The 16,786-nt window shown below is 44.2% G+C and overlaps 3 protein-coding genes across 3 annotated transcripts in view; 2 read left to right on the forward strand and 1 right to left on the reverse strand.

Annotated features, from left to right (window-relative positions):
* Nucleotides 1–304, forward strand: part of LOC135394336 (lysine-specific histone demethylase 2-like) — a 70,148-nt gene extending 69,844 nt beyond the window's left edge. Inside the window, exon 15 of the mRNA XM_064625030.1 lies at nucleotides 154–304. Coding sequence (XP_064481100.1) covers nucleotides 154–252 — 99 coding nt within the window. The 3' untranslated portion in view covers nucleotides 253–304. The remainder of the gene's footprint in view (nucleotides 1–153) is intronic.
* A 1,405-nt stretch (nucleotides 305–1,709) lies between these two features.
* LOC135394340 (biogenesis of lysosome-related organelles complex 1 subunit 5-like) lies at nucleotides 1,710–6,051 on the reverse strand. Its single transcript, XM_064625032.1, has 4 exons — nucleotides 5,898–6,051; nucleotides 5,670–5,752; nucleotides 5,419–5,607; nucleotides 1,710–5,350 (listed from the first exon to the last, which is right to left on the reverse strand). Exons 1-4 carry the CDS (start codon nucleotides 5,920–5,922, stop codon nucleotides 5,177–5,179), a joined length of 471 nt encoding a protein of 156 aa, XP_064481102.1. The 5' UTR covers nucleotides 5,923–6,051; the 3' UTR covers nucleotides 1,710–5,176.
* Nucleotides 6,052–6,054: 3 nt separating this feature from the next.
* Nucleotides 6,055–15,725, forward strand: LOC135394339 (small ribosomal subunit protein eS8-like). The gene is made up of 6 exons (XM_064625031.1): nucleotides 6,055–6,156; nucleotides 6,607–6,713; nucleotides 12,934–13,033; nucleotides 13,094–13,269; nucleotides 15,365–15,494; nucleotides 15,578–15,725. The coding sequence occupies exons 1-6, from the start codon at nucleotides 6,153–6,155 to the stop codon at nucleotides 15,685–15,687; spliced, it is 627 nt and encodes a 208-aa protein (XP_064481101.1). The 5' UTR covers nucleotides 6,055–6,152; the 3' UTR covers nucleotides 15,688–15,725.
* Nucleotides 15,726–16,786: the final 1,061 nt, after the last annotated feature.

Below are 16,786 nucleotides of genomic sequence, written 5' to 3' on the forward strand. Positions count from 1 at the left end.
GATTATTATGTAGCGATGCCTCATATCACGCAGCTCCAACTGTTAGTAAGGTCTGAATGTAAGCTGAGTGTAAATATGTTTCTAAACGTTGTTTGGTGTTACCATTTGAGACGTGTGAAACAAAATGTAATATGAGGCTAATTGTTTATGCAGGGAACCAACCGCATGTTTCCTCAAACAGTGAGCGGTGCCTACATGAGTGGTCTAAGGGAAGCATGGAATATACTGTCCAAGGTGGAGAATGGCATGTAGGACTTGTGCAGTGCTGTCAGCAACATCTGTAAATAAAATGTCATCTGTGTTACCTTTTGAATCTTTTTCTTGAAAAGGGAGTCACGAGGAAGCCAGCATAGCAAGAAGAGTAGTGCTGTGTGACAGACAACACATATTGATACCGTTACAGTCAGCCTGGACATATTGACAAGGCCAAGTGAGCTATACCACAAACATTTATTGTGACCAACTGTTCAGCTGTAAGTAGAAGAACTGAGAAAGTATTTACCAGAAGGAGGGTGCATGGCACCAAATAACGGGGCAGGCAACTGACTGTCTCCTATCTGCCTTGGTACCTTAAGTCATTTATTCAGATGCAGCTCCTTTTTTAATGTGTCACGCAGCTTTTTTAAATTATGCACTAGGCCGTACACGTACCTGTAGGCCGGGGGCTTTGTTCTAACAAACAACGGGAAATTAGCCGAGGCGGGCTACAAACAAGCTTGATGCTAAATTTTTTGTTATTCTATACTGTGCGATAAATACATCGCTTGTCTCTGATTCGTCACAGGCTCCCACATGATAACCAGTCATTATGTTTATTGCCGACAACGGCGAGCCTTTGCGAGCCGGCGAGCAGAGGCGGACTGGGCCCGGGCTGCAAATCTATAGACGACATCGGGCCCAGGCTGGGTGCGGGCCATAGCAGCCGTGCCTGGGCGGGGCATGGGCCTGAAAATTAGGCCTGTGCAGTGCTCTAGTGCATATGTCGTATACCTCCTTCCACAGTTACTTATCATGAAACTCCTCACTGACAGTGTAGTGTACATAGTTTGGATGTCATTGATACAAAGCCGAATATAGGGAAGGACTTAAAGGTGCTACCTGCAACATCTTTGGAATGAGGTGCATTTTCAGGTACATTGCAGACATTCTCAAGTACCCAAATTTTACTTATGATTGTGAAGTTTTGTGAACCTGCGTGGGGTAATTCAGCATAATGTGTAGTAGAAACCCACTCCAACGATGTGAAAATGAAATTGGTGCATACCATATCTGTTGTGCTGGAGGTGGCATGCAAAGGTTCTTATATACAACAATCTTATTCATACATCACATACAGACACAGCACATAGTATTTATCACATAACTGATCTACTGTACAGGCTAAAAGTGGCATTGACTAGACATGTTGAGAGGAGCAAATAATTTTCTATCTCTTAGGTTATGCAATGCATGTCATATTATGCGAAGGATGTTCCAAAATTTACATAACTGACAGGGGGCACAATAATTACCTCGTTAATGTTGATGTTATATACAAAGCCCCAACCTTGACTTATAGGAATACTTCGCCCAGGTCATGTTACCTGATAACCCCCTTATGACAGGCTCCAACTGTTGCCCTTCAAAAATTTGGGATAGGATAGATCCAGGCCGCTACCGCTAGGTTTTTCTGCAAATACGTCTTGCATGGGACACTGAAACGACAGGGATCGGTTCACAAGTGTGAATTTATTTCACAGATATATCATGATGATCTCTTCAAAGCTAATGTTAGAATCAACATTCCCAGACAACAGAACGTATACATAACAGCTAACACACCACAGTTACAATCACATCTGTGAACGATCTGCACTACACTCACTTAGCTCTTACACACTAGCTTGTGTAACATTGGAGGACGATAGCCGACGTATTACGTAAGAAATCAACCATTGAAATCAACCAACTCAGAAAAGGCATGCCAACTCCGAGGGTGGATCAAATATAAACGAGACTTTTGTTGTATAGCGTGTTCTATCAATTGGCGCGCGCTGCCGCTTGTGCACGTGCTAGGTAGGTGGGTCAGTGATTACGTGAGAAGCCGACCAATCTCGTTACATTTCCTCAGTAGTTCGTCATACGATGTTTAAGAAAAAGGTACACCTGTCGATTGTGCAACGTATTATTATAAAGTTCCTTGCTCATGAGGGTGTAAAACCGACTGAAATTCTGCACAGATTGACGGCACAGTTCAGGAATCAAACACTGTCAAGGCCGTGTGTGTTTGCTGGCATAAGAAATTTGTGGAAGGCCGTGACAAGGTTGAAAACGAAGGCCCCTGTCAAAGCCAAGACTCAGCTGTCAGCTGGCAAGGCGCTTGCAACTGTTTTTTGGGACCAGCGCAGCATTTTGCACATTGATTTCTTGCACGATAGTCGCACCGTCAACGCTGCATATTACTGTGAACCTTTGAGTGAGGTTAAACTTGCTTATCACAGAAAAACGCGTGACCAACCAACACGTAAAGCGATTCTTCTCTGTGACAACGCCAGACCCCACACTGCATCCGTCACATGTGCAAAATTAAGGGAAATGGGCTGGACGCCACTGGAACACCCTCCCTATAGCCCTGACTTATCACCTTATGACTTTAACCTGTTTCGGCCACTCAAACAAGCACTGGGAGGCCAACAATTTGGCAATGACAATGCAGTGTAGGAGTTTGTGCGCAACTGGCCACGACCCATTTCTTTTTATGAAGAGGGGATAAAAAAGCTATCGACCCATAGGGAAAAATGCATTTCTACATTGGGAGATAATGTAAAAAAATAATGCACACTTTGTTTACTTCTTATGACAAATAAAAAAAATATAAAATGAAAGTCTCATTTATATTTGATCCACCCTCGTACATAAGGTAGGCATATGGAGGTAGGTAGGTGAGGGTAAGGTAGGCGTATGAAAGTCATGCTGCAGTGCAACAATATGCAACAATACTCAATTAAATGATCACATGTCATCAACAAACCTTACAAGAACAGCAGTGGGAGAAAGATGACAAAATGGAGAGTACTGCAGAATCTATAACGCTTATATAAATCTGACAAAATTGTGGATATAGCAGAACAAACTTTTCTGGCTGACCAAATCACCACTCTTACAATTTGTGCCGTAAGAAAATTGAGTGATGTTTTATTCTCCGATGTCTCAAAAAGTATTTCCTCCTTCCAACTGTATTGTAATCCCCTATTACCACAAAGTGTATCATAACTTACTTTTTGCAGGAAGTTCAATCTTTGTTTAGTTTTTAACAATGATTTTTGTTTGGACACGCTCACCCCCTTTGAGAAGACAGTTGTTTACGAAATACCCATGTCCTGTGGGTTCTGTGACATCGGACAAAGCAAAAGATGCTTAAATGATAGTTGAGCATATTGATGAGTGTAGAACTTGTGCTGCACTTTTCCCAATTCAGAGGTCGAGTGTAGTGCAAAAGCTCCACCTCCGCTGAATCGAATGCGGGAACTTGCACAGCTTGCACTAATTCACAAAATGCAGCCCAAAAGAAGAGAGCTTTTGACAGTGTGCCTCTGCATATGACAGGAGGCAAACAGAAGAGACGCCGTGTGACTGGTGAAATAAAAGTGGCAACCTGTCAAAGACATCGTCATTGATTGGGTATACTGCTTTGTTAGCTTAGTCCCCCTACTGTCACCAATGCTGAGACAATGCAGAGAAAGACATGGCCCAATCTGAAGCCCAATCAATGAGATAACAGTCCTCACAAACGAGGAAAGCAGGAAGCTTTTGGCAGGGATATTCCCAGGATTTTCATTTTGTGGAAGAAAGGGGGTGATGCCCATATCTGCTGCTTTTGTGGCGTTTTGTGCCACTCTGGCCAATATTTTCTTTTTTTTTAGGGGGGGGGGGGGGGGGTCTGGGAAAATACCTGGCTTGAGGGATGCACAGTGTACTGTACGCCAGTGCACGCATTGAGGTCTTGTGATTCGTATGTGATCTGCATATCTGAATGTTGCTTGGCCAACCCTGGTGATGCGAGAGTTACCCCACTGTGCTCCATCATTCTTTTCATCAACTGCTTTTCTTTAAATCACCAATATCAAAACAGGCATAGCACCCTGCGTACTTGACATGAAAACAGGTTGTAATGATGTGGTATAGCCAACAGAGTGGTTTCATTGTCTCAAGTGTGGCACCTATGAATTTCCTATCCGGTTACGTCTATTTTGGACAGCCTTTTTGGTAGCAGAAGAAAAGATTTGGGATGGTCTCACCATAAGCAGATGCACAAGGTTGTAAAAAAAGAATGATGCTGAGACTACTCAGTGCACCAGACTACAATTTGCTTTTAATCTTTCATTTGTTAGAACTTCACACTTCCCCAAAGGGTACGACAAAATGCTCTCTAAAGGAGATGCATCCTCTATCTGATAAATTATAAACCCTCGCACTGTTGCTTTTCATAGGAATGATTCCTAGCATCATGGATATTACAGAAATGAAGAGACTGCTTGGGCGATTTTCCTTCTCTTTTGTATGGATCTGTTGCTTGTAGAAAAAATAACCTTGATGCTGAATGAATGGCCTACATGACGAGACATTGTTCTGTCATGTAGCTATTGCACAGGATGTTTTGGGAACTTCCATTACGTTTAATATACCTTGTTGAGGCATTTGACTGTAATATTGACATTTGTCTTGGGCAGATTTTTGTTGACAGCAGTTAATACTGAAAAAAATATTCATCTTCAGTGGTTGACATATGGACAGCCTTGTGACCCCAACACAACTGTACCTCATAGTCCCTAATGTACAGCCTCTAAGCCATGCCTGTTTCCCATGGGCCCTGTGATGAGTCACAGTGCTATCTTGCATGTTCTAGCTTTAGCTCCCGTGTATGGGCTACCACTAGGTAGTGTCACCGTGGTGAATAGCAGTGGCGGATCCAGGGAAAGGGGAGTGCGCCCCCCACACCATACCAATGCATTAGGTTAGACATTACGTTTCCTATTCAGCCCCGCCCCGCTATGTGCTTTGATATAGAAATCGCCCTCCAAAGTGTGGGTCTGGATCTGCCCCTGGTGAATAGTGAGTGTGCATGATAACGTAACAATAGCATAGCAAAATACAATGACATAGTGTTCCTATGTTTTGCTTTACACCTTTATGAAATTTATGCAACATGCTTGGATTCAAGCTTTTCCTGTAGGCTGCGGTAACAGTCAATGATTTGCTTTTCCTTGTCCTGGAATGCCTGGTCCACCAACGCAGTTTTGTTGTGCATTTCTTTTGAGAAGTTGTTCCACTCCCTTTGACGTTGCTGTCTCCTTTCTGAGAGATCTTCGGCCTGTAACATTACTCTGGCTAAGAATGTACCCACCAAACACCATCACTTCCTTAGCATACAATACTTACGACGTTAATTTTGTCTTCCGCGGCGAGGATCTTGTTGCACATGCTCATAGCAACCTCTAAGTTCCCTGTAAGAGCGCAAAGGTGCTGATCGGATATTCGGCAAACGCGATCCACCTGGGTCTCCCTTATAGTTGTGACGCTTTCTAGTATCTCGAACAGCCGCTGTATTTCTCGGTCACTTCGCTTTCCCTTGAATACGAAAAACAAGAAAGATGCATGGTGATAAAGACAACGGATCATCGCGCAGTTACCTCGAACTCTTTGACAAAGTACTTGATTTCTCCCTGAAGGAAGGGTCTGTGATCAAGCAGTCTGGTGTAAACTTCTCCAATGTCTGTGTTTGGGGAAATCAAATAAGTATTTAAAGAGATTGAAACATTTATTCTACTGAAAAACAAGCTTTCGGACGGAGTCTGTCCTTCATCAGGTGCAATCAGTAAAGGTACCGAGTGTGTTCGCTTACAAGAACGTTGCATTACCTTTTACTCCAGTCATAAGTGCCATTTTACAAGATACAGCAGCACATTTAGGAGCAGAGAGGTTCAGGTTCAGGCTCGCCAAGTCCCTTTTAAAACAGGGCAGGTGTCTCAAGACGAGCAGACAGCATGAACGAGGGCGCTGGCATTCATATATTTCTTAAGCCACATATAACACCGATCCAATCCAATTCAATCCGGAAAGACATATCCCGTCATGCTTTGCACCTGCTTTTTCTTTCCGGTAAAGGCGCCAGCATGGGTAAGGAATGATTTTCATCAATGTTTGTAATCCTGTTAAATCATTGTGAATTTAACTCATAAAATCTATTTGTGAGTTTGTACACGTCTTCTTACAACATGTACTGGTTTATTTAACTGGCTTGGTGTTTCTTGGTGTAAATTTTATGGTGAATATTCGAGACTTTATGGTGGTGGTGTAGTTTGTGCCCTGTACTGTTTGATGCACGGTCGGAAGACAGAAGAAATATGTTCATGATGTTGCTGGTGGGATTGTTTTTAAGTAGAGCTAGTTTTGAGTGCAAATGCGTTGACACCAGTCGCTCTGCTGTGTTTGCTGTGATGATATATCAATACCATCTTTCGGCTGACATTACGTGCTGAGAGAACGAAACCCTGATACCAGGGTGGGGGCTTTCGCACTGTAGTTTTTCTTTCACCGTACTAACCAGTTTATCGTCTGTCGTCGTAGGTATCTCCCGTGACCATTGGCACAAGCGCAGGAAGACTGGGGGCAAGCGCAAACCTCTGCGTAAGAAGAGGAAGTTTGAACTCGGGCGACCTGCCGCCAACACAAAGGTAATATTACCCCACAGACACTGCATGCTACGTACTCAATCTAGTTGTGCCACTGGAAAACAGACAGGTAGTTACCAGTGTAACGTACGGGGAGAGCTGGAAGCTCTTGTCATTGCAAAGTTATCTGACGTTAAATGACTGCTCTAAACCACGTATTGTAGACACTCTCCTTAACTAAATGCCATAAATCCAGGTCTAAATGTCGTACTTGGCGAGATATAAACCTTTCAACACGCGTACTTGTCGAGCTCTGACATCAGAGCTCCGGCCATTCTCGTTGGTAGTTGTAAGCGTGTAAAGTCTCTTCCTCACTGGTGGAGACACCTACTGTGACATCAGAGCCGCATGAGTTTCGGTATTTGCGGTTTCGTTTTCCACACGTCTATTACCCCCCTTCGTTGTAAAACTTTGAATGCACGTCTACATCTTTGCAAATAAACAACTTTATTTACTTGAGATGAAGTGTCTCAACCCCTTTAAGATAGAGCTGCAGCAGTCCAGCAACACCTTCCTCGAGGTGGAAGCTGAGTGGAGTTCCAATGTGTTGAAGCTCCCTGCGGCATTTGTCTATGCGACTGGGATTTGAAGTACGAGCATCGTGATTGGAGAATGTACAGGTGTTGCACTTTGGTCTAGCATATATTTGGAGAATGTGTTCTCTCGTGAGCTGCTAGAATCCACTAGAAAGTAGCAAAGAAGGTGCTGGCACCTTTTTCGTACTTGGGGGGACAAAATTCGCATCTTCCAGCACCTAAAGGTAAAGTTTTTTATTTTACATTTTGAAATGTAAAATTGCATTTTTTCTGTGGCCCTCTAAGCACTCTGTACAGTAGATTTAGATATACCTTGGATCTTCTAGTCCCAGTGAATGATTTCCGGCTCCTTTTCTCACTAGATTTTACCATTTTGTCACTACAAGACATGCATAATAGCCTCCTTGTGGTAGTGATGTGGAAGTAAACTGAATCACAGATGTAATCTAAAATTCGAGGGGAAATGTACAGGAGTTTTTTGTTTTTTTTTCAATATGTTTTGTAATAATGTTACCACTTTTCAATGCTGAAATGCTTGCTCCTGAGACAAAAGCTGCCATAACAAGAAAACGAATCCCCTTGAGAAGACTGAACCTCGTGGGTTAATAAAGCATGACCTTTGGAGCAACACCTGTGCATAATCGAAAATTTGACCGTACCATGTATTCCCCCTTAAATTGCTGGTGCAATAGGCAGCCTTCAGTTCGATGCATGTAACAGAGAGCAGATTATTATGTTGCCTGCAGATCTGGCATTAGCATGCACAGGAAGCTTCTTGCATCTGTTACTGCAACTATAATGTTCCACACGAAAGTGGAATGCATGCAAGGTGGTGTAGATGCAAGTAAGGTAACATTTCCTTGAGATTGAGGGAGCAGAGAGACTCAAGATGGCACACAAAGGATGCAGTCTTGCAGAGTTTTATGTAGTCTGCATTATACAATAAAGCCCTGTTAAACCGTACCTGGCAGGGACGCGGAAAAACTATGTACAGAGTGGAGATGGGTAGAAATCCAGCGAACCGGTAGAATGTAGGAAGGGAGTTGCCTCAGGACAGAAGCCGGCTTCTGTCCTGAGGCAACTCCCTTCCTATGTACAGAGTGGTACTATGGCATATCCGAAAATGAGATAAGCACCTACCTTTGTAGCAATTCAACAGTTTTTTGCAAGAAAGAGCGCATAACGATTTAATTCACCGAGATGGTCAGAAATCTGTGAATCTTCACTTGTTGGTGCACCAACCTCGCAGAGGCAACTCCATCTTCAAAGTCCTTCAAAGATATGTTAGCGCCAGAAAATTGCAAATCAAACTCACTCAAAAGTCCTTCAAAGCAGGAGCCAGCTGCTCCATCAGTCCTTTCTTCCACAGTTTCTCCCTGCAGCTCCAGACTGTGGTGAAGGGCAAACCTTTCTCGCAAGCTAGTGCTGTCTTTGCTCATTGGCTGGACTTAATCCTAGCCACTCCTTTCCGCTTAAAACGTGGTGTTTCAGCTGTTGTTTCACTGCAAGAATGGCTGGCTTGCTTGTGGTTCTTTTGGGTCATGCAATGACCACAGTGATTGTGGGCTTCTAACGAGGTGCTTGCATATTACAGCGCAGCCCTGTTAGCTTTCCCCCTTTTTTGTTTCTGGTGGTTGTGTCTACAGTATAGACACGCTTTTCCCCCATTCATTTCACGCTGGCCATTGGCTTTGAGTAGTCACGTGGTGGGAAGAGCCGTGGGCGCTGTCATCTTGGGGCTATTGTTGCGTAAAAGCAGCACCGCCAAAGCCCATATAAAGTGTACAGATTTCCTCTTGGAAACGAGGACTAACATTGGACCTGCGTGGCTCCACGTTGTGTATTGCAAATCCTTTTCTTTTCTACAGAAGTCCTGCCGAGTGTTTGAAAACCCTGATGTAAAATGACATGGACATAGTATACGCTCACTGAAGCTTCAAACCCAGTAACGCTTAATATCGGCCACACGGCGCTCTTCAGTGGGTATCCCATTCAGTGTTCATTGAAAATCGCATATGTGATGCCATCCCTCCCGGGGGATAGAGAGTCAAATGGTAGTGCACATTATTTTTGCAGTGTTGGTGGTTTTTCAATGTGTGTTTGGTTTACTGGCCGTTCAAAAGCACCGTGTGACTGCCATATGAGCAGTCAAATACTACACGCACAAGCAGAAAAGTTGTTCCATGCACTGCAGACTAATTGAGATAAATAGTAGTAAATAGTATGAATTAGTAGTATAAATAACGGAAACAGAGTAAATTGTATTTGTCTGTATGGTACAGTGTTTGCGTACGCTTATTAAAGTTCTAACATCAACACTCGTGTTTTTCATGGCAGCTTAATAGCTCAGTAAAAATTAGGTTATATCAGCTGGTCGTGTGTGCACACAACATAGTGGAATTCGGTAACTTGAAATTTGACATACAGAAAGAGCGGCGTAATGTTCGCGCGGAATGGTGATAGCTGCAATATACTTAGACAAATTTCAATGTCGTGACGATTTCTTACGACGATTGAACACTTAAAGTAGCACAGAAGTCATTTTTAACACCCAGTTTTCTTCCTATAAAACTGTTAAGTTTGCCAGTAAGATGCACCTTGCGAAGTAATTTACACCACAGAGTCATAATTATCGCAGAAATTGAATTTAAAATACGCCGCAAAAAGCGACCTTGCGCGCAACGGTGGTGAAGAGCAGTACCAGCCTGTGATCTGCCTGGAACCTCGCACTGACGCTATAAGGAGAACGCTCGCTGATTGGCCTAGAGAAATGTTGTCTGCTACTCCTCTGTCGTCTGCTACTCGGCTGTTCGGGGTTCTGATAAAGCCTTTCTCCTTGCTCGGTAATGCTTCGGCCGCTCCTTCTGTCCCCAGTTCTCCGGGAAAACTGGCAAAACAGGTTTACGGTGGCAAAGGGACAATGCGCTGACCCCCACTGACCAGCAAACCAGAACGAGTCTCCTTATGCCGTCATCGGTGACGTGCCATCATACCGCCTCATCCTCGTTATAGCTGGAGTGGCGAGTTAAGGGTGAAGGCGCGGAGCTATGTTTATGTGAGTTTTTTTCTGGGAAACAAATTGCACACATCAATACCTTTCGCGCTATTTGGTATAATGACACACACTCATCAGATATCTTAATCTGAAATTTTTTTGGATGGCCCTCTGTACTCCTTTAACTTTTGCCGTAAGCATTTTCAGCATTAAACAAAGCCTAATACACAGGTCACAGCATTGCATATGAGTAACGGACTTCCTACGCAAAGCAACGAAATTTAGTACAGTCACCGCACAGCAGACCGAAACGGGAACTCTGCCGGGAGTCGTACGCTACAAAATGGCCACCGTGTTTGCCCACGTTCCTCAGTGACGTTACTGTAAGCGTAGTGACTGTAGTTGTGACCTCATAGGCTGGGCTATGGGAGGAATTTTCCAGGCACACCTAGTGCGCTACCCTGTGTCTCCACACAATGGAAACTCTCCTTTCTCTGTGACTGAGTTCAGAGATTATCGAAAGGATGACAGCAGGGGACTTTGCGCTCGCGCAGAATGAACTGTGACGCTACCAGTGTTGGTATTTGAAATCTCGGATTTGGTTTAAATCCACAAAAGAGACTGGTAGATTTCATTTGGATTTGATTGGTGGCTGCATTATGAACAGGATTTGGATTGAATCACACTTTTGCTCAGGGATTTGGATTGAATCACGTTTTTTCTCGAAGATTTCAGTTTTGATTCGGATTTACATAATTTGCCATGAAATTCAGCCTGTATGACTGAGCGATGCGCAATGCTTGCTCTGGCTCCCTCTGCTATGCTTTGTAATGTAATGCTGGCAGTAAATGTAATACACTTCAATATTTGGCAAATCGGCCACTGCGAAAACCTCTGACTCTTCATAGGACAAAAGGGTTGCTCTTCGGTGGTACTACCCGAACGCGACAGTTTTCTATGCTGGTTACATGAATTTATGCACTATACTTCACGCGGGGGGAAATAAAAGCGCTAGGACCCATCTTTCTACTCCCCACCGATTTTTGCAGCGTTGTATCATTATGCTGCTCTACCATCTCTTTATTTCATGCATTCGGTCGTGCACAGCAACATAAGTATCGTGTGGCAGGTGTACTGTACCAAGACCAGCAACAAGGAAGTAATAAGCACGGCGCACAATATTCGTCCTGCAATCAAGTTCCTTTTTTTTTTTTTTTTTTTTTTCCTGCAGTTTATGCTCATGGGGCTCCACTGAAGTAGGTGTCTTCCATATGTTTTGCCTCTTTTTCTTAGTTACGCAGCTGTTAGAAATTCGTGTTAGTGACTAGGTATTCTATGTAAAAACCCGAGTTTTGGAAACTGCAGTCAATTCTGAAACCATTCTGCAGCTGTTCAGCAGTGTTACTTCCTCTTCCGGATTTGTGATGGATTTAAAAAGGGATTTGATTTGGCGTGCTGAAAATAAATCCGGATTTAAAGTGATTTGATTTACTCGTATAAATTTAAATCCGGACTTGATTTAAATCTGATTTGTTTTCTCAAATCCCTAACACTGAACGCTACGTATAATCTGAAAGGTACGCGAAAAACCACTGCTGTTTAAGAGGATATAAGCTGCATTAAGCTTTATGGTTATTTGCTCGGGGATCCAATTCAAGTACTGTTAAAGGGACTATCGCATCCGGAAAGGTGTGTATGAGACCGATACGGTAATGTTCAGCGTGGTTTCACAGTCTACTTGGCCAAGTTTCTCTTTCAAAAACGGCTTACTTATTAAATAGGCGAGTGTTAAAGATTCACACTTCGTCTGCAGCTAAGCCAGAGTGACATAAGCCCGAATGGGAGCGCAGCTCAGGTGATTGTCTCCGAGGTAGTCTGCTTCGCGTTCGCACTGCAATATACCAAGTGAAAAGACTTGTAAATATGCCGGATTTCGCCTACCGGTGTGAGTGCTGACGGACGTGACCATGTTCTGTGGAACACAGTGTTACGCTCTTGGCTGTACCAACAAGTACTACGCTAACCAGAAACAGCATTTCACAAGCCGATCTCAGACTTCTCAGCGACCTACAGACGCCATCACTCCCACCCGGTGGTCAGATGCCAAGGTCTCTCTGATGCTCCCTGATTGGCCTTGTCCAAGTGGTGTTTACAGAGAGGGAATTCCGGAATGCTCTCAACATCCGTCATCTGCTGTTGCCATGCGTTACATCAAATTGTGCAGAAACAGCTCCACTAATTTGCGTCGGATTTTCTGCATCATTATTGGTGAACAAGCAGTAAAATGGCACTGTAGTTCCGGAATTGACCGCGATGGATGCAATAGTCCCTTCAAACCGAAACTACGGCTTAAGCGGGTGCGTTGTCTTTTCCATCGATATCGAGGAAATGTTACCTTATGTTGTGTTCCCGACCATCCCTTGTTGGCTGTGGAAACTTTGATACCGGTCCTGTGGCTAATGCTTGGAGGAAGGCAGGCAAAAGTGAGACAGTGTAACTGCGTCCTTTTTCCCCCTGCTCTAATGATGCTACAGTCACGTGCACAGCATCCGTTTGGACTCCGTTCCAAGGTTCTCAAGTTTTAGGTTCTGGCTCCGCAAGGGTCTCAAATTGAATGGTTGTTGTATATGTAGTCTCCTTAGTCTTGAGGTGTAGAACGACGCAAGCTAAAAGTGTCTGTCTACAATTCCAGCTTGGCCCCAAGCGCATCCACACAGTTCGGACGAGGGGTGGTAACAGCAAGTACCGTGCCCTAAGGCTTGACAGTGGCAATTTCTCCTGGGCCTCTGAACGTAAGTAGCTCCTAATCTATCCTTACCACTTTTTTGTTACATGAATCGCGTTTCTTTCAGACTGCACGCGCAAGACTCGTATCATTGATGTAGTGTACAATGCCAGCAACAACGAGCTGGTGCGGACAAAGACGTTGGTCAAGAATGCCATTGTGCTGATTGACGCCACTCCGTTCCGGCAGTGGTACGAGTCGCACTACGCCCTTCCCTTGGGACGCAAGAAGGGTGCTAAGTTGGTGGGTCCATAGCTATGGCTTCTGTTGCACTTGTGGCTTCGAGTGTGAGTGCCCTGCGGGCAGTTTTAGCGGGGGAAGTACTCCGTAGTGCCACGATGAAACATTCTTGATCATGGTGCATTCATAATCGTGAATTTGTGTCCGGATACGTGTCAGTGTGAATGAAGCCGTGGTTATCACTGTCGCTTTAGAGTGAAACCTATCGTTTAAAGCCTGTGACCCCTCCATAGCTCATATCGGTGGTTGAAATTTTTATTCGCCAAATATGTTGCCAGAACAATGCATTGAGGCTTGCAAGTTCATTTTCACAAATTAACATACGCAAGATGCACAGTTGCAGACCGATTTGTTAGGCTTCTAGGTGCCAGAGAATTAGTATAGGTTATCGAGGAGTCTGAACATTGTGTTCCTCCTGTGGGAACTTGCAGAATCTTTGCTCCAAAATGGCTTAGAAAACTGTGTCTGCTCAGTAGCACAGGAATGACGCGTTAGGAATATCTGCTAGTGTAGTGTATCGCTGTATGCGTTGACAAGTGTGCTGGCTACTGCATCTGTCCCAATTGTTAAAGGGGGCGCAACAATATCTTTGCTGTTTTCTGACCCTCCCGCTGGTAAAACAAGCACTTTACAAACTATTTCATCAGCTCTTAATTTGGTGCAAAATTTGATGCAGATGTCAACAGTAGTGTGTGTATTGTTTGCATGAAGGTCTTCTGCTCAAGCTGACCGTGAAGTGAGGGTCACAGCCATTGGAGTTTGTTTTCAGGAGATAGCGTGGACTGGTACTGGAAGCTGTAATACATTGCCTCTACGGGCGGTTGACTGTGCCAGTAGTTTTTTCTGAAAGAATTGGAAATTGTGAAACATCTGTCAGTGACTGTGTGTACATTAACGTAGATAAGAATTAAATCCCATTTCTGGGTAGCAAGCCTCATGCGGGGAAGTATGGTGCCTAGTTTATGAGGGTGCAAAAGATAAGTGTTCCAGAACAAATTGCAGAATAGTTACGGTTGTGTAACCCGAATATTCAGCGACGGTGCTGTCAGCATTGGGCAGTCATTTTCGCCGTCCAATTCTAGTAGAAGCAGTGCATGACAAGTCAGCGGCAGTGCTGTGAGATCATCCTTGAACCACAAGCGATCGCACACCGAGCAACTGTACAAAATTGGTTCTCCATGAATTGCCTAGTGAAGTCCTTCGTGGATCTTTGGGCTTTCGCTTGCCTCTGACACCTCTCTGCCTCCACTAGAGTGGCACGTACTGCAGGGTCGTTCGGCGGCATGCACATTGGGATCCTCGGGTGCTCGACGAGCTGGGTGTGCACGAGCCCTGTACTTCTGTCGTGTTCTCGTGCCCGCAGCAGAGCTTGTGCGTCAGCAGGACCTGGTATCTCCATGGCGTCTGAAGCAGAATCACTAATCTGTTTTTGTCAAGCTCTATGCTAACATTGTCCTCCTCGTCGTCACTAATACTGTGTGCGCTGAGCTGGCTTCCCAGACAAATGTCTGCACAATTTAACCCTGAAGTCTGTGACTAAACTCCTCTGTCCCTCACTCCTTCTTGCTGTCCATGTCCGTACGCTGCTCATAGCCACAGTTGCTTCGCGACACCAGCACAAAATTAATACTGTGATCACTTTTCCTTTTGCGCATGACGCCGATACCGCTATCTCGGGGAAACGAGGCACTAACAGGTGTCGCTGTAAACTTTAGCCAGGAAGGTTGTAGATATAGAATCCTGACTGGTACATAACAGTTACTCCTACCGTAGAAGTATTGCGGCAGGAGCTGTTGAAAGTGATATAATTGAATATTTCAGAAAGATACCAAGATGTGGCCACTTCATTATGATTACCATGATTTTGATCAGTGTTTCAGTAGTGATGCACGATGGGTGCTCTATCTGGGTGTCAATGCTGATTGCTCTGCTACTACTTGTAATTGGGTGTCTGGCATAGTACATTGACATGATGACTCAATCATACCATCTTTCGGCTGACTTGTGTGCTGCTGAACAATCTTAGTCCTGATGTGTGTGCCATAGTTGCAAGTGGAACTGACCTGAAGGCAGGGACTAAAGGCAATTTGTTTTTAAGGCTGACATCGAGGGTGGTGCTTTGGTGAAGAAACGTAGCAAAAAAGCTGAGAAAAAGATCAAGGAGCGACAGAAGCTGGCTAAGGTTGACCCACTCCTGGAGGAGCAGTTCATGACAGGTCGAGTGAAGGGTGAGAGTGTCCTAGATTACTTCTTTGTTGGAGTTTCCTACATCTTTGAAATTCTAAATGTGTTGCTCACATTTGTTTGGCAGCATGCCTTGCTTCTCGCCCAGGCCAGTGTGGCAGGGCAGACGGCTACATTCTGGAGGGCAAGGAGCTCGAGTTCTACACCAAGAAGATTAAGTCTAAGAAGGGCAAATAATTTGGTTTCCTCATAATAAAGGGGAAGTCTAACAAAGAGTTGTATATTGTCTGTTTTGGGTGGGTTTGTAGCTCTAGTGTTTGCTCTTTACTGCCTGAAATGTGCCACTTTTTTAAAAGGTGTTTATCGTGGATAGATTTGGAGGTGCTGCCTCCTTTTGGCATTCAAGTCCCAGGGCTGTGGCAGGTGAGAGCTCCTTTAGTCTACCCCTTTGCCGTGAAATAGATGATGATAGCAATGTCTGTGAGAATGCAATTGGAGCAGCCGTCTTGGCAGCACCAGCGTTTGTGTGATCCACGCATCATAGTTACTCTGACTGGTGTTTTTAATCACCTTGTTGGTCAGAAGTTGTGGCATTAGCTGATATGGGGACTTCTTTTCAGGTACTCAAGTCTTGCTGCCGCAGCCTGGGGCGTTCAATGGAAGTAGAGGCACAAAGCAACCATCCAGACAGACGTGTACTGGTTGACAGTATTTAGATCTATTTTATAATCTGGGTCGCAGTCACGTCTGCTAATTCTCTGCACCACCTGTCGCTTCCGGAGGCTTTGGCTCATGCTACCTTCAGCTGGACTTCTGTACAAACTGTCACATGGCCAGCATTGCTTACTAGTGTTTTGTTGCATCCAATGCACCCACTCTGCATACCTTGTTTTATTGAGTAAATCTCGTGAAGCTGATTATCTAGACCAAAGGTGTTAGTGGTTTGGATTTGATTCCTTAATCCGTGCACCAGCCGTAATTCTTCACTCGGTAAGTTCGTGCTTTTGGTTAATTTTAAGGGGGGATGTGGCTCTTAAAATGGTGGAAAACTATTTAAAAAAATTAATAAAACTAATTAAAAATTAATTTTAAAAAAGTTAATCTGAACTACGAATTCACGAAATCTTTAGCAAAAAATTTATCCCAGAATGTTAATGAAAGCGATATGTGTGTCCGCTTGAGGTACCATGCTCTAAGTCCCCTACCTTCTAGCGTCCAAACGAAGTAATTCACTGCTGCCATGTTAGTTGCATCTGAAAGCTTGATTTTTCATCTTTCAGCCAGCACTTGAGTGATTCTAATGCGATTGGTACTGTTACATTCGTGACTAAATCGT

This window comes from Ornithodoros turicata, chromosome 5 (assembly GCF_037126465.1).
Source record: "Ornithodoros turicata isolate Travis chromosome 5, ASM3712646v1, whole genome shotgun sequence".
NCBI lineage: Eukaryota > Metazoa > Arthropoda > Arachnida > Ixodida > Argasidae > Ornithodoros > Ornithodoros turicata.